At 42.9% G+C, this 26707-nt stretch overlaps 1 protein-coding gene and 1 long non-coding RNA gene across 3 annotated transcripts; one reads left to right on the top strand and one right to left on the bottom strand.

The window, feature by feature from the left end:
- Positions 1-450: 450 nt before the first annotated feature.
- LOC308172550 (uncharacterized protein) lies at positions 451-18509 on the bottom strand. Of its 2 annotated transcripts, XM_080547451.1 has the most exons (6): positions 18469-18509; positions 12848-13392; positions 12686-12760; positions 12480-12602; positions 12323-12428; positions 451-3057 (listed from the first exon to the last, which is right to left on the bottom strand). In XM_080547451.1, exons 2-6 carry the CDS (start codon positions 13388-13390, stop codon positions 1877-1879), a joined length of 2028 nt encoding a protein of 675 aa, XP_080403577.1. In that variant the 5' UTR covers positions 13391-13392; positions 18469-18509; the 3' UTR covers positions 451-1876. The 2 variants fall into 2 exon arrangements, with proteins under 2 accessions (XP_080403577.1, XP_080403576.1); XM_080547450.1 differs by having other exon boundaries at positions 12323-12602.
- Positions 18510-22116: 3607 nt separating this feature from the next.
- LOC308172865 lies at positions 22117-25110 on the top strand. The gene is made up of 4 exons (XR_013937865.1): positions 22117-22417; positions 22530-22623; positions 23065-23456; positions 24865-25110. It is a non-coding gene; the product is annotated as an uncharacterized lncRNA (long non-coding RNA).
- Positions 25111-26707: the final 1597 nt, after the last annotated feature.

Raw genomic sequence — 26707 nt, forward strand, 5'->3', positions numbered from 1 at the left:
GGCTATTTTGGGGCTTTCTTGCGCCCTGAGTATACCCCCTTGTATGGGTCACCCTTGGGACTAGGAGCACCGTGTCAAGACAAGTGCTTTTAAAACCCCAATGATGTCCCGGGTCAAATGGACCCGAACACTACGAAATGGTCCAAAAAGTGAACATCACACAAGGGTTAACTTGTTGAAAAGGAGTATAATATGTAACCCTTAAACTCACAGCTGCTTGTGTTCTCAGTTCTGTGGTTTAGAGCAAAGGATTTAGAGTAGAGCAAATTCAAGGAATTCAAGGAATTACTTTGTTGTTGGTACATGTTAGATAGAGCAATTTAGTTGACACAAGATGTAAAGTTATTTTTTCTTGTCAAATTTAATAAGTTTAATATTAATACGTTTAAGTAAAGTATTGGAAATGTTTTTCACTTTAGTGAAATCATCTATGCAGGATTTTTTAAAATTCGTCCATAATCATGGATTTAATTACAAGTGCAAAATTATTTTCATATCTCAACATGCCTTCACACGTTACCTAATGTGATAACACGCAGCTAAAACAACTTCATAAACAGTAACATTTGAATTGTTCGCGATCTTCCCATGGCTGAGTTTGGAAACTACAGCTGATATCTCCTATCTACAGCTGATATCTTCCATTTCCAAAAGCCATTTATTTGCTATGATGCTAGTACCAGTAGCTAGTATTAGTAAGTGTTGGCAAGCTGCTGTCTGCTGATTAGCTAGTTAATGTTGCATTATTCACAGCTATACAAAATGGGAATTGTTACCTGTCGATTCTCTTAACACACAGCAAGAGAGCTAGCTACATTAGCTAGAAAGCTGTACAGAAAACGCTCTGAAGCAGATGGATGTAATAGCATTCAATGCCAGTTCATTCATTTATATATTTATTTACCTCAAAATCATACTCACCAAGGAAATCTGTAACTAATGTGTAATCTTAAGTCCAATCGCTTTTACTCTGAATTTTTCTGGGTGTTGGTCAGTGTTGTCCACTTCGAATTTATTCAGAGAAGGGAAAAAATAACCGTTATCCTCTGCTGCCATGGAAACCTGGAGGCGGGTCTAGCCTCTGCTGCCATGGAAACCCAGAGGCGGGTCTAGCCTCTGACAGACCAATCCAATATTTCTCCATAACACTACCCTTCCTTTTCCTACTTGCACAATCAATTACTTTATACAATTCATATCTCATTTCATATTATTTATACATTAATAGATGGTATGCAGGGTTAGTGAACCCACATTGACCCACACAATTCCTATAGGGGGACTGTGTAATCAGTGTTGTCATTTCTGAATTGTGAAACTATATGGACATCAAATGCTAAGAATCTCTACTTAAACCTCATATTAATTGTTCAATTTCAAATCCAAACTTTTGAAGTATAAAAACAGAAAATGTTTTCACTGTCCCATTACTTATCCATTACCCATTACTTACATATACAATTACTGGTCAATAAGAAGAACTACACCAAATACACTAACGCTGGGCCCTTTAGTCTGTCTTTGAGGACTGTACAATTTCACTGTACATGTACATCTATACACTTCAAATCTAGTCTCCAATTCAAAATTAGGCTTCATAGCTTCAGTCTTGGGGAGATGGGCGGGGTTTGAACCCGGGTCACATCGCTGCATCACATCACTGTCATCACGTCAGCATTGTTTCCTGTCCTCACGCTGTCCCTCCTCTCAGGAGACGATAGATGGATACTTCCCCGGGGCAATTGAGCGTGTCTCATCAGTCTTATTAAACATGTCTCCCTGACAGAGAAGGGCCCTGGACCCCTATACTGTAGACACTTGTCTCCCTGACATAGTGTGTGAAACCTTTGCGACATCGGGAGCAGAGGTATGGCTTCTATCCAGAGTGTTGTTTTCTCTGATGTATCTTTAAGCTTTTCAGGTGACCAAAACTCTTCTCACACTGGGAGCAGTGGTATGGCTTCGCTCCTGTGTGTGTTCTCTGATGGACCTTTAGGGGACTTAGTCCACCGAAACTCTTCCCACACTGAGGGCAGTGGTATGGCTTCTCTCCTGTGTGTATTCTTTGATGCACCTTTAGGTTTCCTTGTTCAGTGAAACTCTTCCCACACTGGGAACAGTGGTATGGTCTTTCTCCTGTGTGTGTTCTCTGATGTGACTTTAGGCTTGAGAGTACACTGAAACTCCTCCCACACTGGGAACAGTGGTGCGGCTTCTCTCCTGTGTGTATTCTCTGATGTCTTCTCAGGCTTCCTATTTCATTGAAATTCTTCCCACACTGGGAGCAGTGGTACGGCTTCTCTCCTGTGTGTATTCTGTGATGTGAATCTACATCTCGTTGTTTCGTGAAACCTCTCCCACACTGGGGGCAGTGGTATGGCTTCTCTCCTGTGTGTATTCTCTGATGTACCTTTAGGTTTGTTCGTCGACTGAAACTCTTCCCACACTGGGAGCAGTGGTATGGCTTCTCTCCTGTGTGTATTCTCTTATGTCTTCGTAGGCTTGCTAGTGCACTGAAACTCCTCCCACACTGGGAGCAGTGGTGCGGCTTCTCTCCTGTGTGTATTCTCTGATGTGAATTTAGATCTTGTCGTTTCCTGAAACTCCTCCCACACTGGGAGCACTGGTATGGCTTCTCTCCTGTGTGTATTCTCTGATGTACCGTTAGGTTTCCTAGTCGACAGAAACTCTTCTCACACTGGGAGCAGTGGTGCGGCTTCTCTCCTGTGTGTACTCTCTGATGTGCTGTTAGGCTTCCTTTTTCACTGAAACCCCTCCCACACAGGGAGCAGTGGTACGGCTTCTCTCCTGTGTGTGTTCTCTCATGTATAGTTAGGGCTCGTTTTTTCATGAAACTCTTCCCACACTGGGAGCAGTGGTGTGGCTTCACTCCTGTGTGTATTCTCTGATGTGCTTTTAGATTTGCTAGTCGACTGAAACTCTTCCCACACTGAGGGCAAGGGTAAGTATGTTCTCCTTTGTGAGGCTGTGGTTCTTTATGGTTTCCTGATGTGGTGAAGCTGGACTCACTCTCTGAGCCTGGGTTGGAGCTCTCCCCTGTAAGAATAGCAACACAGACAGGATGAGAAACATGAGAGCAACAAGTAGTGCTTCCATAGACTCAGCAGTGCCAGAAGTAACAACATCTGGCATCTGTAGAACACCATGACTGAACACAGAGTTCAAGAGACACTTTATCAATCCCACAATGGGAGAGACTTGTTGGTAGAGTAGTAGGCAGACCTGAGTCACATATGTGACACAGTCTGGACATTTGTGACGCGATCTGGTGGAATGATCATGGAGGGGGCAAAGTCATTTTTCTGTTTTTTACATATGCTTAAACTACAGATTGTACGCTTTCAAATGATGTGTCATACATAGAAATTGGGGAAAAAATTAAGACGACATGAGTATTTGAAACTTGTTAACCCTGAAAACTAAATCCTGAGAAAACGGCCTTGAAAGATTTGGGACTTTTTCACACCTTCACACCAGCAGGTAATGGGCGGTAACAATAGCTGGTTAACCCCACCCCCAACCACTCCCCCTCTAGATTGACAGCTATCAGCTGTCAATACCTGTCAGTATTGGTCACTGGGTCAGACAGCTATAGTTATACAGCTATAACATTATTACCTAGCAAGGTATTACCTAAGCTAATTACCCAGCTTATTATTATGTATGGTTGTTGTAACTGTTATTGTTAGTCTTTTAATGATACAAAAAAGTCTTCAATCAGAATCAGAATTTATTTTACAGTACACAAGAATAAAAATATTTCGCTTTGGTTCTTCAACAAGGTACATAGTCACAATAATAAGTAATAAAGTGATAAGTATAAGTGATGGTAGTCGCACTACAGCAGAACAATAGTGCGACAAGCTGTGCAAAGTACAATCAGTGTGCAAACATTAGTGTTAGTCACTGGGTCAGATAGACTTTTCAAAGAGAACTTTACAGTACTTAGCTAGATATTGCTAACATTATCACCTAGCAATGTTATTACTGTAGCTAATTAGCCAGCTTATTATTATGGAGGCATTAAGAGTAATTTGCTGATGTCTGGTGCTGGAAATAGTGTAGTGCTCAGGAGTCAATGTCCAGCCTTATAGTTCAGTTTCAAGTTTCAACAGTGGCGGGCGGTGCATTTCACACCTAGGCCTTCAGTGATGTCCGACACATTCCTACCTGAATTATTCTACCTCTTAATACCATCGTTATGACGCCATGGCTCTAGAAACTAGACAGAAACACAGTATAACCGGGCGTTGCATCACCTTAACATAGTCAGACAAGTACAACAGAGTTATATTAATATTTCCGAAGCATTTTTAATCAATAAATCCGCATTTACAATGAAGAGTGTTAAACTAACATCTTTAAGATCACTACATTACCCACGTCTGTCGTCTCGTCCACCATAATAGCGACAAAGGGTGCCTTTTTAATCTCCATTTTGATCTCTTCTCCATCACTTCAGCAATAGCAAAAATCAGGTCGTTTTGTATTTTGCCTGACGTCCCAGTAAACACTTTGTTTGTGGACAGGTGGTAATGTAAATCTGGGTTGTTTTCAGCCAGAAAAGAAAGAAGCTCAACGTAGTTTCCTCTGTTCGTGTCCCCTAAATGAAAGTTATTGTTTACCCAAAAACAGGACACAATCGATCAGTATTATCGATCAGTCAACGAAAGCTTTCGTTGTAAAGCTCCGTTTCCCTGCGCACTTTCAAAAGTTTCACATCTACCGGCATAGTTACGCATCTCAATAGTGAATATCAATAGTGCGTATCAATAGTGCGTATCAATAGTGCGTATCCAATCAAAAGACGTGCTGGGTGCTGACATAATTGAGCCTTACAGCAGGCGCCGTTGTTGCTTTTGCTCGCATCTACGTAGGTTTACTAGGTACGCCACAGGTTTTCTCGTTCCAATGTTAAGTTACAGGTCGAATTCGCGGCACCGTTTAATGTGCAGGCGGGCAGATTTTGGAGCCCCCTAGCAACACATTTTGATTGGATAAAAGCTCTAACATAAAGGCCAGCCCTCCAAATCTCAATCGGAGACTGGAAGCAGCGCAACCAAGAGGAAAGCTATGAAATGAAGAGAATAGACTATGGGGAATCATTAATACATATTTGTGGAAAAAATATATTAAAATAAAATGTATATTCTGATGATGTTTAGGCCAGCAGAGAAGGCCTTGCTGGCCCTGACGGCACACCACTGAGTTTCAAGTATAGTTGGAACTGAGAACATACAACATACTATACACAGGTAAGCATGCAAGGTCTGTGAATTGACTATCAATAGATAATAAATCATGACACAGTTCAAAATGCTGTATCTATGCCCAACTGTTCTTGTTATTCAACAAAATATTGCCAGTGAGTTGTTGAGCTGCTGTGTCTGGTGGGGTGGGGGGCATCAAAGCTGCAACAGAAAGAAGATAGTACATTAAAATATTGCCTACAGTTACTGGCACTCCATATTCATAAAATACTACCATACCATGTTCATAAAATAGCTAGCCTAATACATGACAATGATAATTACCTAAAGTGCTCAGAGTAGTGTGTTTGGCGTTAGCCAACTAGCGGCTAGCTCGTTCATAACAAACAAAGGAACACATGTTTTTAAACTTTTAACATTTCTGTAATCTATTACACTTGACATGTTACAGTATTCCAGTATTACACACTGAACATGAGTCTTACAAACAACTTTTACAACGTAGACATACTAACCGTACTTACAACTTAGACAGACATTTCCGAGCTACAATGCTAGAATGCTAACAACAATGGTGGCCAGGAACAATCTGCTTTCAGTTAGTTGCTAGTGGGTAATAATAAAGAAATGTCTAAATACACGAACACACTGGTTTCAACTAGTAACTAACCTTAACAAAGTCGCTATGTACATAAATAGATCTGGCTCATAATAGATCTTACCTTACGAGTCTTAGTGGAGTAAACAAAGCAGCGCGCTGCTTCCTGACTCCTCTCGTAGCCAAATCGATCGACCAATGAGAAACAACCTGGAACCAGTTCCTCCCCTCCCACAAGGGACGATTTCTCAGCAGGGATTCAGGCATTTTATTAAGTACACGTATTTAACTATCGTAAAACTGCTCGAAAAAATAACGAGTGGGTAGTTCAAAACCTTAACTTGTGTCTGGTGACAAAAAAACGAAATCAGATTTTTTTGGTCTAAAAAAGTTGAACGCAAATTTGAAGCCTTTGCACTTTGCGCCCACATCGCAGTTCGATGACGTTGCGTCACATTTTGTCCACATGTCGGCATCCGATTTAATGTTCTGACTTTTCTTACAAAAAATGTGAATACATTTCCACGTTGTTGAAAATCACTGACACATCGCTAGTCAACTAACACAGCTTGTTTTGTGAGCCTGCTAACAATGTAGTAAAGTACTGTTATAGTTAACTAGTGGGGATTACTCACCGAATCCATTGCATTGCAGTATTTTTGCTTGACTAGCGAGTTTGTGTTGTGATTCTCAAGAACGATGAAACGTACTTCCGTGTTTCAAAATAAAAGTCAACACCATTGGTGCAACATATGCAATTGCCATTGAAATAGTTGAAAAGCAGTGTGCGAATCTCACAACTTTGAAAGATGCACACAGAGCCCAGGTTACAAAAGCCAAATATTTCAGACATTTTATGAATGTCGTCTATATTATTAGAGTTAATTACAATTATTTTATCTAATTATTGGGTATGTTTTTAAAATATTTTAATATGCAGTTTTGTTTCTCTGTTAACAGATACAAAGAGAAGAAACTCAAAGGGGAAATGGTGGTAGTGGTGGTCTAGTGGATAGTGAGTTGGACTTGTGATCGGAAGGTTGTGAGTTCAAATCCCGCCTGAAGCCACACCACTACTAGTGTGCCCTTGGGTAAGGCACTTAGCCCTCAGTTACTCCAGGGGGAATGTCCCTGTAATTCGTAATTGTAAGTCGCTTTGGATAAAAGCGTCTGCTAAATGGCAAAAATTAAAAATAAAAATTAAATCAAAACATCCAGAGTGAAGTCTCTTCCACCATCACAATGAGAAAAGCTCGTCGTCTCAATCATGGAGAAAAGCTCAATCATGGAGAAATGCCCAGTTAAAATACAGGACAAAGAAAATTCAACCGCAGAAAACTCATTTAATCATGAAGTGGAAGTCCAGCCTGATCCAGTGCCAGTGCAATGTAGCACACCAGAACATCCTGTTTCAGCACAAAACCAGGAAAGTCCATGAACATCACCGCCACCAAGCCCTTTTTAGAGCATAGATAGAGAAGCTTAAGACTCAGTTAAGAATGCAGAAAAACTGAAATAAGTGTAAGTGTTAACATGCAAAAAGTCTGGGAAGGCGAAGAAATATCAAGTGGAGTCCTTTCTGCTGTTGGACGAAAACAGCATTCTTCTCCCAGGGAAGAGGGGCACTGTAGGTCGGAAAGAGAAAAAACTATGAAGAATACTTACCAGCTCTCTAAAAGATCTCCATAAGGTCTAGTGACCGCAACACATGTGCGTGTTACCAACATGCAAATATGTGTCTCCTGATTGACAGTCTTGCAAAAAGAGGCTTGATCCCAACAAAAAGCCTTTCTGAGATTCAGGCTTTTCATTTTGGTGGCAATAGACAACAGGCCACAATACACACTGGAGTTGCCTACTCCGTCAGTGGCTCCCAGTGCTATGCCACAATTTCAAAGTCCTTAGGACATGTGAACGTGCAGAAAAGAAATGACCCTGCATGTCCTGAGTGATGGGCCAGCATCTCAGTATCGCAATCGAGCAAACTGCTTCATTGAAGCGTAAGGCAGATATGCATGTCCTTGGAGGCAGTGACCTTCAAACCCCAAGGGATCTGTATGACTATTTACAGAAGAGCTCTGAAAGCATCACAATCAAGTGGGTCGAACGAGAAGAGATCTCTGTCATGGATGAAATGCTACAGTGAAATCCTACAGTGCGTCCAGTGACTGGAATCAGTCATACACACCAAGGAAAAATACATAGAGGGACAGTTTGTTATTGTTAAATATGATGACAAACCGTTTGTGGGACAGATCATGGGGATGTATGGTGAGGACGAGCTGCAGGTGAACTGTATGCAACAAATTGAAAAGAAAAATGCTTTTGTCTGGTCAAACAAATCAGACTGCATTTTCTATCATCACAATAATATTGTCTGTGGAATATCAGAACAACTCAATAATGTTCATGCCTAATATTTGACGTTTAAATAAATAAAATGAAAAAATCCAGGCTCATATGTCAACCACCCATTTATCAATTAGTGGATTGAGGGGTGGCTGAGTTTCAGCAGGATGGCTCTACTCCTGTACCACGCACCACCCCATGCTTGTTTCCATGTCTCTCTAGCCTAGTTATGCTTTCTCTATTTATTTAACGTTTAATGTTTTAACACCATAGAACATTTGACTAGGTTGTACAATAATAAAAATGTTTATACTGGATAATTCATGAACTTCAAACTCACTATTGTTCTCCTCTTCATCCTCTCCTCCTTCCTCTTCTTTCATGGATCAAGGACTTCCTGTCCGACTGCCCCCAGAGGGTGCGGGTGGGCTCCCACACCTCCACAGCCCTCAGACTCAGCACTGGGTCCCCCCAGGGCTGCGTGCTAAGCCCCATCCTCTACCTCTACACCTACGACTGACCCCCGTCCACCCCAGCAACTCCATTGTAAAGTTTGCAGACGACACCACCGTGGTGGGCTGCATCTCGGGGGGGGGACGAGGCGGCGTACAGGGATGAGGTAGAGCAGCTGAGCAAGCTGTGCAAGGTTAACAACCTGCTGCTGAACCAGTCAAAGACCCAGGAAATCATCGTGGACTTCAGGAGGAAAGAATCTGAGGTCCAGCCCCTGCTCATCGACGGAGAGAGTGTGGAGAGAGTCTCAACCCTCCGATTCCTGGGGGTGCACATACAGGATGACCTGTCCTGGAAGAACAACACAGCAGCCACCATCAAGAAGGCACAACAGCGGCTCTACTTCCTGAGAGTCCTCAGGAAGGAACACAACAAGCAGGAGATACTGGTGGCCTTCTACCGCTGCGCAGTGGAAAGCATCCTCACCTACTGCATCTGCAACTGGTTCTCCAGCTGCACAACCGCGCTACAGAGAGTCGTGAGAACAGCCCAGAAGATCACCGGCGCCCCCCTCCCCTCTCTGGAAGAGCTGTACAACACACGCTGCCTCAGGAAGGCCTCCAAGATCTCCAGAGACCCATCCCACCCTGGGTATGAACACTTTGCCCGGCTGCCCTCGAAAAGGCGGTACAGGACCATGGCCGCAAGGACAAACAGACTGAAGCTCAGCTTCTACCCCAGGGCCATCCAGGCCCTGAACACAGCAAAGACCTAGGTTCTGGGCCCTGGACAGTCTGGACGGATTGATGGCAGCTGCTGGATTGAAAAAATCAGGTGTAGTGCTGAGGCACAAATGTGTACATTTCAAGCCTGCAAACTGCGACACTTTAAATGAATGTGCAATAACACTATGTGCAATATGACAACCCTAGTCGTTTTATCTGTACAGTATAGTATAGTGGATAGTGTACATAGCCTTTATTTATGTAAACCAGCTCCTTTCCCTTCTTCTTTTTTTTTCTTTCCTAGCACCAGGGGAGCCACCCCTCCCAAATTTCGTTGTTTGGTACCTGTACTATAGCAATGACAATAAAGACCATTCATTCATTCATTCATTCATCATCACTTCTTTCTCCTCCTCTTTCACCACCACATCATGTTCCAGTGTTTGACTGCAGTCCTCCAGCTTCACTGCCACCATCTCTGGACCCCACTGTGTGCTTGTCTGGGCTGGAGAACCACAGCCAGAACCCAGGGACTCTGTGGACTTGGGTTCAGACATGGTAGCTGGGCTGGGAGATGGATCTATCTAGGGTAAACAAAGGTAGAGGCAATTTCCCCAAAATTCAGATTACCAAACACGTAACAGTGGATACTGTGGCAACCCGCTCACCAGCGCACCTAAGCGGGGGGCAGAGTACGATGGACAGCGCCCCGAGCCCCTAGGCAGAGTGATCAACAATTGCCACTATCCGCTCGCACAGCTGAACCGCATCCGACAATCAACACAGTGGTGAGCGTGGGCTCGTTAAGTGGCAAACCCTGATCGGGGGGAAGCATTGCCAGTATACGGCACAACGCCGGATGGGTGAGGACCGCTTTGCGGTAACCAATACTGCGGTGACCAGACCGAGATGACCCGAGGAGAGAACCTCGATACGAGAGCTCGAAATATAGAATATCCGGAGAGAGGCACAGGAGTGCGCATGGAGAACGAAGGGTGTGACGGAGCCCCACCCCCTTTACTGAATGGACGGATCCCCGCTGCGTACCGCCAGCCCATCCAGTAGAGGGACCCCTACCTTATCCTTTTTGGCCTTTAAACTGAAGTATACTTTTACCCCTGATGAGTGAGACATCGCCCCTTCCCCCTATTAAGTGACTTTTTGATCCCTGAGTTCACAGTTACCATTGAAGTTTGACCTTTGTTACGGAGTTCCAGAGCGGGGCCCCGACACATCCTCAGGAATAAATATGGTGATGCGCCTAAAAGTGACCTCTGTCTCCTCGTCTCTCTAAGCTCTGTGTGTGTACGTTCCCCTGGTCCAGTGACTACTTGAAACAACTCACGGTTTGTTTACAGTAACTTTCCAAATAACCTTTTTGTGTTGCAGATGCTACTGCTGGACAGTTACATAATTCACTAATATGTTTGTTTGTTTGGGCACATGAAGGCTGAGTCACAAAGTTGTGACAGGGGATTTCACGTTGTGTGCGGAAGATGAAACGCCGACACTTTACACCGTGTACATGTCTCTCCTTTGTTCACGGAACATTTTCGAGACTTCCGGTATGAGTGGGGCCATGTAAAGATGTCGGTCTGCTGGGCTCCGCGTGGGAGAGACAAACATCTAAATATTGCTCTTCTTAAAATGATGTGAATTAACCATGAAAAGTTCTCGTTCAGGTACACAAGTTAAGTGATAGCCTTTAAAATTGCTGGTTAAGAAATGCAGAAAAAAGGTCAGGGAAACAACAAAATGGAGTCGGAGGCTAATACTGCAGCTAGCCTAGCTGAAGTCGCTAACACTAGTATGCCTGCTGAGCAATATGCAGTACTACGAGACATTGAGTCTTGTTAAATAAGACTTGATGGCAAAAAATAGAGGAGAAAGCGATAGCTCAGTCTGCAGAACTCTGTGGAGTCAGGTCACCCAGATTCGAACGCAACTACAAAGTGCAGATCGATAAAAGAATCGAGGCAACTGAAGGCAGAGTGTCAGAGCCGGAGGCGGGAGTTAGCAAACACTCTCACTCACTCACGTCCATGGAAGCAGTCGTCAGCTACATGAGAAGGGTTCTGACCACACTGAGGGACCGATGCGAAGATTTGGAGGCAAGATCCCGTCGCTGTAATTATCCGCATCAAGGGAGTGAAGGAGGGACGTGAGCATGGGAAACACCCATCTCAGTTTGTGGCTACCATGCTTAAGGAGGCTCTGGGCCTTGAGAAGCCTCCGACACTAGACCGGGCCCTCCGCAGCAAGCCGACGCAAGATAACCTACCCACCGCGGGCATGGGTAAAAAGAGAAAAAGAGATGCCGCTAAAGGAGGCTATAGAAATGAGGTGAAGACTGCCGACGGTGACTAGATTCGTATCCTGCCAGATTTCACCCAGGCTGTGAGTCAGCAACAGGCGGCCTTCACAGAGGTGAGAGGCCTACTTCGGGGCTGTGAAGGACTTCGCTACCACCTGAGATACCCAGCGACATTGATGAACAACATCAGATGGACAGGTGACGAGTTTCAAAGATCCAAGACTAGCCAAGGAGTTTGTTTTCAAAAAGGTGGTGCGCAAGGATCCATAAATGGACATATTTGTTTGGTTTCACTGATTACGCACGCACAAGGGAGAGTGGAAAAGGACATGAAACCACCACTACACAGACATTATGGGTGAGAACGAGTGGGTCACGCTTTGCTGTATATTGCCAATGTTATGGAATGTTCGATCCCCCCACTTGCAAGTTCTCTTGTACTTAGGTGAGACAAACAGGTGTGCTGTTCGGTTGATGTATTTAACAGGTCGAAGAGTTAAGAGCTATATTTAGTTCATTATTATTATTATTATTATTATTATTATTATTATTATTAGGTTTCTGTGAAGAAGAAAGGCAAATATGTGATTAAAATGTAATGTTAGCATGACGTCCCTCCACAAACACAGTTACCCATAGTGTTCCATCTTACCCATGGAGCAGGGGAACACATCGTTACGCATGACGGAGCCACGACCGCTGCCCAATGCAGGAACGTCCTCTGGGAGACGCTCTCCAGCCTCTTCCTCCTCCCAGGCCTGAGTAGCCACCCCTGGCTCTTCCTCTCCGGCCTCTTCCTCCTCCCAGACCTGAGTAGCCACCCCTGGCTCTTCCTCTCCGGCCTCTTCCTCCTCCCAGGCCTGAGTAGCCACCCCTGGCTCTTCCTCTCCGGCCTCGGTCTCCTCCTCAGGCTCCTCCCCCTCGTGCGTGACCTGTAGGAAGACAAGTGGATGAACGAGATGTATAATGGATAATGGATTAACATATTAATGAAGTCTACCATCCCCTTTTTCACCTCTTGTCCCGCCTCCTCTCCTCGACAGCTTCTCTCCTTGGAGCCTGCGTTGGCCCCTGCTGCTGCCCCCTCCTCCTATGAAAGAAAAGTGAAAGAATTAATATTTTGGCATGCATAAGTGTAAGTGCTTTAACCTTTTTAACCTCCTCTGCACTCACTCACCGGCAGCCTCCTCTTCATGCGCCGGTACTTCTTACGAAGACCGTCCAGCTCTGCCTCGAGCCGGGCGATCTTGCGTGCCTGGTTCTCTGCCTTGCTCTGGCACTCCGGGTGGGTGCACCCCCACCCCAGCTCCTCTGCAGAGGTTTGAGGGGTCACACCAGGGTCAGCAGCACCATCATCATTTAGCACCTCGAGGTCGAAGGTGCTGATCAAGCCGGCGGCTGGGTCGGCCCGCAGCGCTGCCAACTGGCTCACGGCCTCCGCCCGCCTGGCCGCCGCCAACAGGGCCTCCAGCCTGGCAGCCGACATCTCCGGGTGTCCGCCCACCAGGTGGCTGTCCAACCCGCTCCCCTTATAAGGGCAGCCCACGGCCGGACAGGGTTCCCCAGGGTTCCGGATCTTTATCCTTCCCGTCGCCAGATCCAGGAGGATTTTCTTCTCCTTACTGTTCCTCACGTTGTGCTGGTTCACTAGGTGCTTGGGCAGTGCCACCAGCCTCTTGTTGCACAGCGGGCAGACGCAGGAAGGCCTCGGAACAGCCATTACTAAAAGAAGAAGAAAAAAAGAAGAGAGTACCTCTTTAGATGGTTGAAAAATGTAATACTTTGTAGCGCCACCTAGCCATGCAGTTCAACATGCCTCGCTGTGATTTAACACTTAATCACCCCTTGGTACCCAAACCATACTGTCCATTTGGGCACCCACAAAGGTTCCTGAATGGACACTCCAATGAGGTGCGGCATCGCTTGTAATACATATTTCACTATTCAGGTCGGAAGGAGGAATTCGTTTTTTTGCAGATATTAAAACATATTGATTATTATTTTATTTTTTGGACTTGTCCGTCGGACAACTGCAGGAGGAAGTCCACTTGTCCGAACATAAAATATACTTGTCCCGGACAAGCGGACAAGCTTAATGTCGAGCCCTGAGACCTGTTCTGGACCCAACCACCGTAGCGGGTAGGACAGTTTGCTGTGTCTCAGAACACTAGAGTTGGACGATTTTACGGTTAAACCGAAAGTCTCTATTTTAAAAAAAATCAAAACCATTATTATTATTTTATTTTTTTAGGATTATTTTTTACATTTTATCACAACGTCATAAATTGCTATATATAATGAACGCCTTAAGAGTGTGTGGTTGAAGACGCTATGAAAGTGATTTTTGTAAACAATGTAAGCTAATTTGTCAATAAATTAGCTCTAAGAAGACGTGTCACGTGACAGCTTCTCCTCAGAACAGAGAATTAGGGAACAGTGGTGCCTGATTGGGCCTGATTAAGACTTCATAGAGAAGGCTTTGGAGATGAAACAACACTTCCTTGAATACATATTATAGCCCCGGTACCTGAAAAGTACCTAACTACTTGGTCGATACTTACTTGAACTCTATACTCCTCCATTTTTGTACCATATTGCACACCGTATGACAGTGTGTCACATCTCATTGCAACCTGCCCAGCATTTTTCTGCACAGAACTTCCCGTAATGTTGTTTACATTAAGAATGTTGATATGCTGATTTGCATTCTGCTGCTATATCCCCTATTCTATTATTGAAGCTATTGTATATACGGCTATTGTTGATTGTTGTTTATATCCAGCATATTCTATTATTGATTTTGTATTTCTGCTGCAATGTCTAATGCACCTGAACCCAATCATTGTACTCTTTGTATCCATACATTGATGTAATAAAAACCAATTCTGATTCTGGCTGAAAGGGGTTATTCCAGTCAATGTGTAGATGAGGCTTATGATATCTAAACTGTTGAGAATTAAGCATTGAAATAACATAATAATAAGTGCTTATCATTGCCTATGTGCTAAACAAACAAACTACTAGCTAAACAAACTTTTGCACCCGCTGTTGATTTTATACAAATATCTAATGATTAATGATAAGTCTATTCTTCTATGCTGTATTTTAACTTGTCTTGTATCAGGTTAACTAATTATTGTAATCTCATGTTAATCAACAATTTTTCTGTACTGTTTAGATATTGGAATACTAATGAATTACTGTTATACTAATGAGTTGGGGTGGTCTATTGTTAAATGTGCTGTTTTATGAACTGGCCGGGTGCTGGTGGTGCGGCGGTCAGCCTAAAGTCAGCAGTCCCAAGTAATGGGACTCAGAAGCAGGAGCTGAGTCTTGTGGCTGCTGTGTGACAGGAAACTGCAGACAATGAAGACTCTGTCAAAACATACGCCTGACCATCACCTACACTTATCCATCACCTACACTTATGCTTTCACAAGCTATTTTGATAAGAACATACTGACCTAGTCATAACTCCTCCAGGGAATGGATCTGATGATCAAACAACTGGCCATTCAGTGCTTTAGAACGCACATAGAATACACCCAAAGATGACGACAAACGTGGCCGAGGGGAATGAGGGACGGTATAAAAGTGTCTGTACATCCTAGAACTGGGCGCTCTTCCTGGTGGAACTTCTGCAGCTAACCGGTTAATGATTAGCTGACACTGGCCTGCGGAGACTGACACTGGCCTGCCCCTTTCCATGGAAATATATGTTATTGCTTGCTGATGTGCTCAAATAAATATTCTCTTAAAGAACAGTTCGGTATTTGATTGAATCATTTTATCTTAGAAGTTATATCAAGGACGTCTCGTTGAGATTAAACGAACTCGCTTGTAAGAGAAGTGTCGATTAACCCAATTCTGGAGAAGTTGACCGCCTTACAAAACCTAGATCTGCCCTATTGTAGTGTCAAAAAAGAAAAGCATTATTCAGTGTCTTATATCACCACTCATATTGTTCATATTGTTAAGAACACTATCCTGAAATATTGGCATATCTTGACCACAGATCCAGCCAGTGGTGTGCCGTCAGGGCCAGCAAGGCCTTCTCTGCTGGCCTAAACATCATCAGAATATACATTTTATTTTAATATATTTTTTCCACAAATATGTATTAATGATTCCCCATAGTCTATTCTCTTCATTTCATAGCTTTCCTCTTGGTTGCGCTGCTTCCAGTCTCCGATTGAGATTTGGAGGGCTGGCCTTTATGTTAGAGCTTTTATCCAATCAAAATGTGTTGCTAGGGGGCTCCAAAATCTGCCTGCCTGCACGTTAAGCGGTGCCGCGGATTCGACCTGTAACTTAACGTTGGAACGAGAAAACCTGTGGCGTTCCTAGTAAACCTACGTAGATGCGAGCAAAAGCAACAACGGCGCCTGCTGGAAGGCTCAATGATGTCAGCACCCAGCACGTCTTTAGATTGGATACGCACTATTGATACGCACTATTGATACGCACTATTGATACGCACTATTGATATTCACTATTGAGATGCGTATATGCCGGTAGATGTGAAACTTTTGAAAGTGCGCAGGGAAACGGAGCATCACAACGAAAGCTTTCGTTGACTGATCGATAATACTGATCGATTGTGTCCTGTTTTTGGGTAAACAATAACTATCATTTAGGGGACACGATGAAAGCACCGAGTCCACAAACAGAGGAAACTACGTTGAGCTTATTTCTTTTCTGGCTGAAAACAACCCAGATGTACATTACCACCTGTCCACAAACAAAGTGTTTACTGGGACGTCAGGCAAAATACAAAACGACCTGATTTTTGCTATTGCTTAAGTGATGGGAGAAGAGATCAAAATGGAGATTAAAAAGGCACCCTTTGTCGCTATTATGGTGGACGAGACGACAGACGTGGGTAATGTAGCGATCTTAAAGATGTTAGTTTAACACTCTTCATTGTAAATGCGGATTTATTGATTAAAAATGCTTCGGAAATATTAATATAACTCTGTTGTACTTGTCTGACTATATTAAGGTGATGCAACGCCCGGTTATACTGTGTTTCTGTCTAGTTTCTAGAGCCATGGCGTCATAACGATGGTATTAAGAGGTAGAATAATTCAGGTAGGAATGTGTCGGACATCACTGAAGGCCTAGGTGTGAAATGCACCGCCCGCCACTGGATCCAGCCCTCACCCAACATTTTACGGATCCACCTCTTTTTGTTTACAAAAGAGTGAAGTGAAGTGAAGTGAAACTTTATTTATACAGCGCCTTTCGTACACGGATGCAACTCAAAGCTCTTTACAATGATTGAAAACAAGATTACAGAATAGAACAATGATTGAAAACAAGATTACAGAGATGGGGGGGGGACACGAGACAACAGGAAGGGAGGGGTGGGAGGGGTTACATCAATAACACTAATAATAACTTGTATAACTTGTATAACTAATAATAACTAATAATAACTTGTATAACTAATAATAACTAATAATAACTTGTATAACATCTACTTTGCAAGCTTAACATCACTTTACTGCCTTGTATAGCAAATAGTGTGTCTAATCTAATCTGTGCTGTGGGGACATTGCATGTCCAATGTTCCTTGGCCTTGATCGGGTCGGCAAAAGTCAACAACGGCGGGGGGATGGCGTGGGGGTGCAACAGATGTCCATGAGGGTTGGGGGAGGGAGGGGGGGGGGGTGTAGAAGGGTTGGGGCTTTGCATGTGACTGAAAGGGGGTTATTATAAGAGGACCTAACCTGCGGAATAAATTGGTTAGAGTCAACATATTGCCTAATACTAAACAGAACTGTGCCTAGTGCCATAATACGACCAATGATTTTAGACATCCTAGAACAGGGGGGAATATTCCAGTAAGGGGAGTTATCACATGTAATACAAAACATTTTGTGTACTTGTTAAAATGCCCACGTGATGAAACTCTATATTGGTAAAACCATCCGTGCCCTCAAACAAAGAATCAGTGAACACAAAAGGTCCATGATAATACGCAAAGATGTGAACTCCCTTAGGTTAGATAACATAGAGCAGATTACTCTTCAGAGAGGTGATATTGATTGCCAGAGTGCTTTTTTGGATCCACAAGTCTAAAGTCTAAAATGAGGATTTCGACATGAGTGTTATGCTATGAACAAATTACCATAGAGCCTAGATTTTCTATGTTATATGATGGCTACTGTCTAATGTCTGCATGTTGTAGCATTTCTCTATTTATTTTTTTGCTCTGTTTTGTATATATATTGCAAATATTTGATGTATTGTTTGTGTTTTCCTGTCTCAGTAAACCCTTGTGTATGTGGCTTTTGTAGTCCACTAAACCTAGGACTACAATTCCCTTGATGTCTAGCAACTAGGTGGAATTCTTTGACACAGGTTTTTGTGCATTTGGTTAATAAAGTGATGTTATTTGAACCGTAGCCTATATAACACTGCATTCACTCGTTACTGATGTATGCCTGAACAAGGTCTATGACAAACCGAAGGCTTGCGCTATAAAAACGACTTTTGCCTATAAAACGCTATAAAATGCAATAAAAACGACTTTTATGCTTATTTTCATGCTATTAACACTTTTTATAAATACGCCAAACAGAACATTTTAGCAGATTTCAATTTGTTGCAGACATGACATTGACAAAGACACTTATATAAAATTCATAAATGTATATTAAGGAGTTATCTGGCTTTGAAATGTGGTTATTCAGCACGTTTACCGTTGTTATCTACATTCTAGTACCTGTTTACAGTCAACCGTCGGGATAACACGGCAGCATTACCCTCGTAAACATGCATATACATTATTACCTGTAATAAACCACGGAACGTCCAGTCAACCGGATCAGGTGGAGTGTGGCTTCACTTGGCTTCGTCATCAGTCTCGTCATCAGTCTACTGTCGTAATACCGTAATACCCGCTTCACGACACTGTCGTGCATATTACCGTAGTAACTGTAATACTATTGCATTACCCTAGGCCTAGGGCTAACAGGTGTTGTAATGTTGTAAATAATGTTCTAACAGGTGTTGTAATGTTCTAACAGGTGTTGTAATGTTGTAATGTTGTAATGTTCTAACAGGTGTTGTAATGTTGTAATCTTGTGTGACGTACGAAGCTTCGTTCGAGTAGTCACGTGTTTTTTTTTTTTGCCAAATTGACACAAGCATCGATTGTATCGAGGCACATTGTGTCGGAAGATCGACGCCGTGTCGTGACTAGTGGTGTATTCTGTTTCTTTACATTATTATTTATTTAAATAGGGTAATGCCATAGTATTACAGTTACTACGGTAATGTGCACGACAGTGTCGTAAAGCTGTGAGCTGGGGCCGTACGTGAAGCGGGTATTACGAAGCCAAGTAAAGCCACACTCAACCCGATCCGATTGACTGGACATTCCGTGATTTATTACAGGTAATAATGTATAATTATGCATGTTTACGAGGGTAATGCTTGCCGTGTTATCCCGACCGCAACACAACATAGTTAGCTCGCTAGACCTGTACCACGGGTCCTTGAACGTTTGTGAATTTGAGGGGGGAAAAATCAAGGCCTTGAACGTTTTTGAAAATAGACATGGGTCCGTGAAAGTGCTTGTATTTCCCCCTCTCTCTCTCAAAAAATAATAATTTGTTTTAGAGAGGGAGAGAGAGGGGTATTCAATCTAAACGTTTTAACGTAATGTTAGTAAAGCTACGTAATGTTAGTAAAGCTACGTTACGCTGTCTGCGTAAAGCTACGCACGTGCCTCAAGAACATTCCGGTGCAGGTTAAGCGGCAGCAAGCATCATCCAAGTCTAATTTATTTATCATGTGTGTGGGCTTACAAAACGGTGTGTGTGTGTGTGTGTGTGTGTGTGGGGGGGGGGGTGCAACCATAGGGTGCAACGACTACAGCATACAGATGCAAAATAGCTTCTCTAGAATACATGTGAAGCCAATGTCATTGTTATTCAAACTCAGTGAGTTTGAATTTCGGTGACCTGTATGACTCATACGTATACTAGTATAGTAGCGCATGCCGCAGTAAGACAAGCCGTTTTCATATTCGGAATCAGCAGGCTCTCAGCTTTCACGGCATCTTCGTCCCGACTTTCTACGACCCCCAGAAATAGATCGTTGTTAGCTCGCTAGCTATACTACTAGTATACTTATGAGTCATACAGGTCACCGAAATTCGAGGATTGTTAAAATGTTAGCTTGCGTTCGGTGCCATCAATGTGGCTCAAATAATTCGCTGATTGGTTGAGCTCCTTATGAGTCAGATATAATTAGCCTGCTCGCGACCAGGCTAAAACAGAGGCTATCCGCTTGGTAAGTCTGACGTCAAAAGTGACGTTTAGCCATTTCCGAGTCCAAATCAGAAATTCTCCGCACCGGAGTACCTGTGAACTACAGCGGTAGAATGACAGTTTAATCGTTTTTTAGACTCGGATCTATTCATACAACAAGGGACACAGCACTTTACCGTTTTCTCCATATTGTCAGGGTATTTGAGCCTCGGAAAAGCGCTATATAAATATAATTAATTATTATTATTATTTCGGCATCTCGAAAACAGCGCCTCAGCCAACGTTGGCCCCGGAAATACGTCACGACTTAAAAGACTCACAGGCGGAAACTAAACCCCGAACGACAGTTCCTCATGTGTCTTTTAGGAAATATTAGTTCCCACTTCACACGAGATAGATAGATTAGATAGTTTGACTGTGTGATGGATAGATAATTTGATATTTTGAAAGTGTGATAGATCGATAGATCAATAAATAAAAGAGTGTAAAAAAAAAAGTAATTATGTCAACTTGCATTGCTGTCATCTCAGCGTCTGGCTGGCGTAGTGGTTAAGGCAGCCAGCGTCAGTTCCAAAGGTTGCGTGTTCGAGACTTGACTAAGTCATTCTTTTTTTTCTTTTTTTTACATTTAACCGAAGCCTTCATGCAAATCGATTTACAACATATATATATATATATATATATATATATATATATATATATATATATATATATATCTGTCTAAGTGAATCATCTATCCATCAGTAATCTATGCCAAATCCAGGGTCTAGTTTAAGAACATAATTTACTCAGAAAGGCTTTAAACACCATTGTAATCGTGTCAGTTCTTGTAAATTAGCCTGCACCATCATTTTATAGCCTATATACTTACTATTACTATATTTTAGATGAGATTTTAGATTAGATTCAGACAACGAAATGCAGTAAAAAGTGTGTCTGAAGAGGGATTCGAACCACGTCTAAAAATGATGAATAAATCCTGTGGCAGCGGTCGATACCACTAGGCCATTGTGGCGATATGACGGCTTGTAGCCTGCTGCTGATATCACCACAGTAGTAATATTCATTTATTAAAATATGAACATATAACAATAACTGGGCTAGTATGACCTACGCATTTAATCGGTCAGCAATTTCTTGCCAAACCATTTCCCTCGCCTTGTTAATTGCGGCAGTATTGCACTATTTTACATCTTATTTTTCCGTCTTCATAAAAATCAATAATTCGGAATGCTGCGCAAATGTAGAACCCCTGCAGAGTGGAGTATCTTCATTTCGACAGATCGACTCTTCTGGGCTTTTTATGTCTGCGTGCACGCGCCCATATCGAAGATATGTAAGCCTGTCTTCTGTGAACACTGATGACACAAGGCTGATCCTCGTTCGAGGAATCACCTGAGGCTTGAATTCCAATCTCGAGTTGCCTGAGCGCCGCATTTATTTATATCGCCGCTATACTGATCCACCTTTAGTGGAATGACCCCCAGAGCGGTTAGATACACGACACACACACACACACACACACACCGCACGTCCTGCTGCTTTGCTCCATCAACAGAACACGGACTCTTTTACTTTCTTTTCTTCATTTATTGACCATTGGAAACACATTTAATTAAGGTAAGAAACTTGTGAAATTATATTTGTCATATCATATGTATGTAACTCTAGTCCACTGTTGCCTCTTTACTAGGCAGCCATGTTGTGGTGCCACAGAAATTATATTAAGCCTGGAATCAAGCCTTCCAGGCTCCTGGTGAACCATGACCATTAAAATCATGCATTTGATTCTGCGAAAAAAAAAAGAAAAAAAAAGTGAATTATATCATATAATATATTAAATAAATACCAGTTTTTTGCGGGTTTCAAATAATTTCCTTGGACACAGAATCAAATGTTTTATGGTCACGATTCACCAGGAGCCTTGGTTCCAGGTTTTAAATAATTTATATAAATATTTTCAGAAAGCTCTATGGGAAAAATGTATGTGTTTTCTATCTGTAGCACCACAAAATGGCCACCACTGCTATGCCCTATAGTCCTGACATTGCTTTGGTGTAATGTTTTTAGAATAGTGAAGTAGAAACATTTCTAAGCATCATCATTTTTGTGTTACAGGTTGTGTGGAAACATGGAATCGTTTGGTTGCTATCAGACCAGACGTAGGCGCATTAAAGCCAGGGTTTCAGAGCGCATGCGTTTTTGGCGAGACTTAGACTCCAACCAGAACAGTGTGTCTCAGAACTTAGATTCTTCTGAAACAGACAGTCAGATTGTTGGGAATCCTAATGAGTCTCAGGATGCGGTGACAATCGACATCATACCAGCCTGCTGGTTAATTGATGAGGACAAGGAGGAGTGTTGGTATCCTCGAAAGAATGCATCTTCAAAGGTGGCAAAGGCTATGCAGCCGAAGACGGATGGGACATGGCACAGATGCCCTGTCAAGATAATGAGAAGTGCAGGTATGAAAATCATAGTTTCTGGGGAGGGGGATAAGTCTGAAAACGTGAACAATTTGCATTACATTAACTTAGAAAAATTGCTGAAAGTTTGTTTCCCCATTTTGTCTTTTAGACACATACTCAGACGCCCGAAGGAAGCTGTCAGATGCAGAGAGAAAAGCTGATCTGACGACGGACGGTGAAACGCCAAGCAAGCGAAAACGAAAGTACGTATATCTCTAACAATATATTGATTTTTATAAATTGTTAGCGTCCCAGCCCAAATTTTCAGTGGGTTCACTTGTAGGTACCTTTTTAAAAGGACCACTTCACCCATTTTCAACCGGCGTTAAAGTGCCCGCACACAATTCCCCATAACCAAACACACAGGTGAATTATGTACATCATACATCATAGTATTGTCCGCTACACTATCTTCATATCAGCCCAGCTTCATACTAGCTGATCTACAGCTAATATGTACAATTGGCTATTTAGTCCTCACTAATGCTCAGGCACCATTTCTGTCTACACACTATGTCACTAGTAGACAGAAATTGAGCCATCTGAGTATTAGTACAAGTTTGAAAATGGCTGATGTGCTCCCTTAAGTTAACTTTTCATGTTTCATGTTTAATGTGCTAAAATGTATGCTTTTATCTGAATAGGCCATCAAGCAAATACCAGCGTCATTCAAGTGAAGACGAATCTGACTCTTGTGGTGAGGATGACTTGCCCCCTAAACCCCCCCATGGACTTACGCCTAGTGTCTGGCCTAGTGTCTGGTCCAAAGAACGTCATGGTGTCAGTCAGTCCAGGAAGTGGAGTTGTTGCTCAGGGCGGCTCCGTCACTCTCACCTGCAGCAGTGATGCCAACCCACCTGCCAGCTACATCCTGTATAAGGACGAGAGTCCCCACTGGCGTCAGAGAGAGACCCTTGTGGCAGAGAACCAGAGTCACACCATCTCCAACAGCTCAGCCACAGTGGATGGTACTACTGCCAGGCCACCAATGTCATCAACTCAGCCACATCTACTACAACTACCCTCAGTGTTCAGTGTGAGTATTATGGACAGTTTTAACTGAACCTCAGCATGAATGAACCAGATACCTGTAACTAGAGATGCTCCGATCAGGGTTTTTGGTGCCGATCACCGATCACCGATCACTGGAATCAGTGATCTGCCGATCCGATATCACCGATCACAGCGTCGAAAATGGCAATTGAAGCATTCTATTTATTGTGTAGCATTATTTATGTTTTAAATTATTCTTAACACCATTGACATTGTATATAAAGTATTTAAATGAAATTAGGAGATGAGAAAGTATCATGAATTGACGACCATCTGTTTTATTGAATTCACAACCACCTGTAGCTTACTTCAGGAAAAACAAATAAAATGTGAAAATAAAAATCATAATAAATAAAATGTACACTGTCACATCAAATGTGCAACATTCCACTCGAATGAGAGGAACTAGGGGCTCTTAGAGAACTTGGAGCTTATACTGTAACTGTAGCTTTCCTGAGGAACAATAAACATACCCAAACTAAACTGCAACATAAACAGGCTATAGCCAAATATAAAATACTGTTTCAAGTCAGTCAGTTTCAAGTCATATTTAGGAGGAGATAAGACAGCAAGTCAGCAATAATCAATAAAACAAAACATTGCACCTAAGGAGATTTCAGACTCAAACCTTACTTCTGATTAAGCAGCATCACTGGCAGATTAGCCTTGAGAAATACAAGCATCTCAGCGTTTTTGGCACTCAGCCTGTTCCTCTTATCATCTAAAATATGTCCTGCTGCTGAAAAGTCGCTCGCTATCTACACTTGTGCAAGGTGCACAGAGGAAGACCTAAAACTCACGCGCTAATAGTTGTTGTTGCTATGGGCCAAGTGACTTCCTGCTCGCGGGGTCACATGACGTCGGTGAACACTACCTACACTACGCTCGTGAAGTCGCGCTGGAACTCTGACCAGCACTCGTGGAACGCCTCTCGTCCAATCAAAGCACTCGGTCCCTTTATGACGTCGAGCCCAGTGTGCGCTTCGGCGCTCTCTGAGCGAATCGACGAACGCAGCAAATGCCGTATGATATTCGTGGTATTGAAAGACCTTGCGTGCGTTCCTCCCCGAGGTATTTCTTTTGAGCAGACATTACAAACGGCATATTTGTTGTCTCTTTCCGACACTGTGTAATATTTCCAGACTGGCGACGCCATTTTGTAAACTGATCGGTCATGTTTGATCGGCCGTTTTGAGAACTCCGATCAAAACCGATCAAGGCCATATCGGCCGATGCCGATCAGATCGGAGCATCACTACCTGTAACTGTTGGATAACTGGAGTCACATTGTGGTGGCAATATTTATTAATATTTGAGTCTCTCTCTCTCTCTCTCTCTCTCTGTGTCTCTCTCTGTGTCCATCTCTCTCTCTCTCTCTTCTTCTTGTCCAGGGCTGACAGCCAGTGTTAACCCTGACCGCGTAAGAGAGGGAGAGAACGTGACTCTAAGCTGTTGCTACACCACCACCACTGCCACCCTTCTCTCCACCTGTATGCTGGTTGACCCTCCTACTGTAGTCTGGACCAGGGATGGACAACCAGTACCCAACACAGAGTTCCAGGCCAGAGCTGAGGACGTTGGCAGCTACAGCTGTGCTTATCCAGACAACGTGAACTCATCCTCTTATGAGGTGCATCTATCTGTCCATTGTGAGTCTTCTCTCTAGCATGATGACATCACTGTCCAGTGTGAGTCCTCTCTCTAGCATGATGAATGATGGTCTTTATTGTCATTGATATAGTACAGGTACCAAACAACGAAATTTGGGAGGGGGGCTCCCCTGCTGCTAGGAAAAAAAACTAAAAACAAGAAGGGAAAAGAGCTGGTTTACATAAATAAAGGCTATGTACACTATCCACTATACTATACTATACAAATAAAACACTGTGCTGTACTCTATGCTATGCTATACCTATTCTAACATTTCCTATCTCTGAACCTTATGTACCCGAGGGTTGTCATAATGCACATAGTGTTATTGCACATTCATTTAAAGTGTCGCAGTTTGCAGGTTTGAAATGTTCACAGTTGTGTTTCAGTATTACACTTGATTTCAATCTAGTAGCTGCCATCAAATTGTCTAGATTGTCCAGGGCCTAGAACTAGGGATGTCCCGATCCCACTTTTTCACTACCGATACCGATACCTGGGCTTCGGGTATCGGCGATACCGATACCGATCCGATATTTGTATAAATTTTTTGACCCCTGAATATTATTATTATTATTATTTATTTATTTATTTTCTAACACCAGGGGAGCCACCCCTCCTAAATTTCGTTGTTTGGTACCTGTACTGTAGCAATGACAATAAAGACCATTCATTCATTCATTCATTCAAATACCTCCCCAGTATATAGTCCACACCAACAACAGTTAAATTAAAGACTGCCAGCCTTTATTAAAGCAACAAAAATAGTACTCTGCAGTACTCAGTGACCAGTACTCAGTAACTGGTTTAAAGTTAAAACTATTTAAACAGCAGCATTCAGCATTGTAGAAAAAATAGTTATGTCTGATAAGTCTTTTTTCAAGTGTAGCCAACTAACAGTAAAAACAAAATGGCTGTAAAACACAAGTTAAATATAACTTCCCAAATAAATATGTAAAGTATTCCAAATAAATAAGAATAACAGCTGCTTTGACAATTGTAAACAAAACAACAACAAAAAACAACAACAACAACACGCACACACGTTTCTTATGTGCCGTTTCTTTGTAACAAAGCTCTTGAACATTGTTCACTCAAGCATGAGGGAGAGATTCTTCTTCAGGAAGATTAGCTTTTCAGCATTCTGTGCAGTCAACCTGTTCCTTCTGTCATCAATAATAATTGAGGCTGTGCTAAAGAGCCTCTCACTCTCTACACTTGTACAAGGAGCACAGAGAAATTTAGCTGCTGTGGCTGCCAGGGAGGGCAGTCGAGGTTGGTTGACTTTCCAGAAAAGCAAGGGATTGTCTGACCGTGGAATAGGTGCCTCACTGAGGTAGGTATGCACTTGAACTTGTACGCTTGTGGTTATCCCAGGATCAGGTAGGCCTACTGTGCGTTCCTCCAGGATTTCATCAAAGATGTTGGCAAGGCTGCTGCTGCTGGTACTGGTGCCTGTCGCCTCCAACCGTGGAGTCTTGTCTGCTGGCTCAGAGGCTGTAGTTCCCTCCTCCAACACTTCCTCCATCTTCCCTACCTCTGCCATTAGTGCTGTCTTTGCAAGCCTCACACTGTCTGCATTTG

The sequence above is a fragment of the Nansenia antarctica genome, assembly GCF_963989245.1.
Source record: "Nansenia antarctica genome assembly, chromosome: 17".
Lineage (NCBI taxonomy): Eukaryota > Metazoa > Chordata > Actinopteri > Argentiniformes > Microstomatidae > Nansenia > Nansenia antarctica.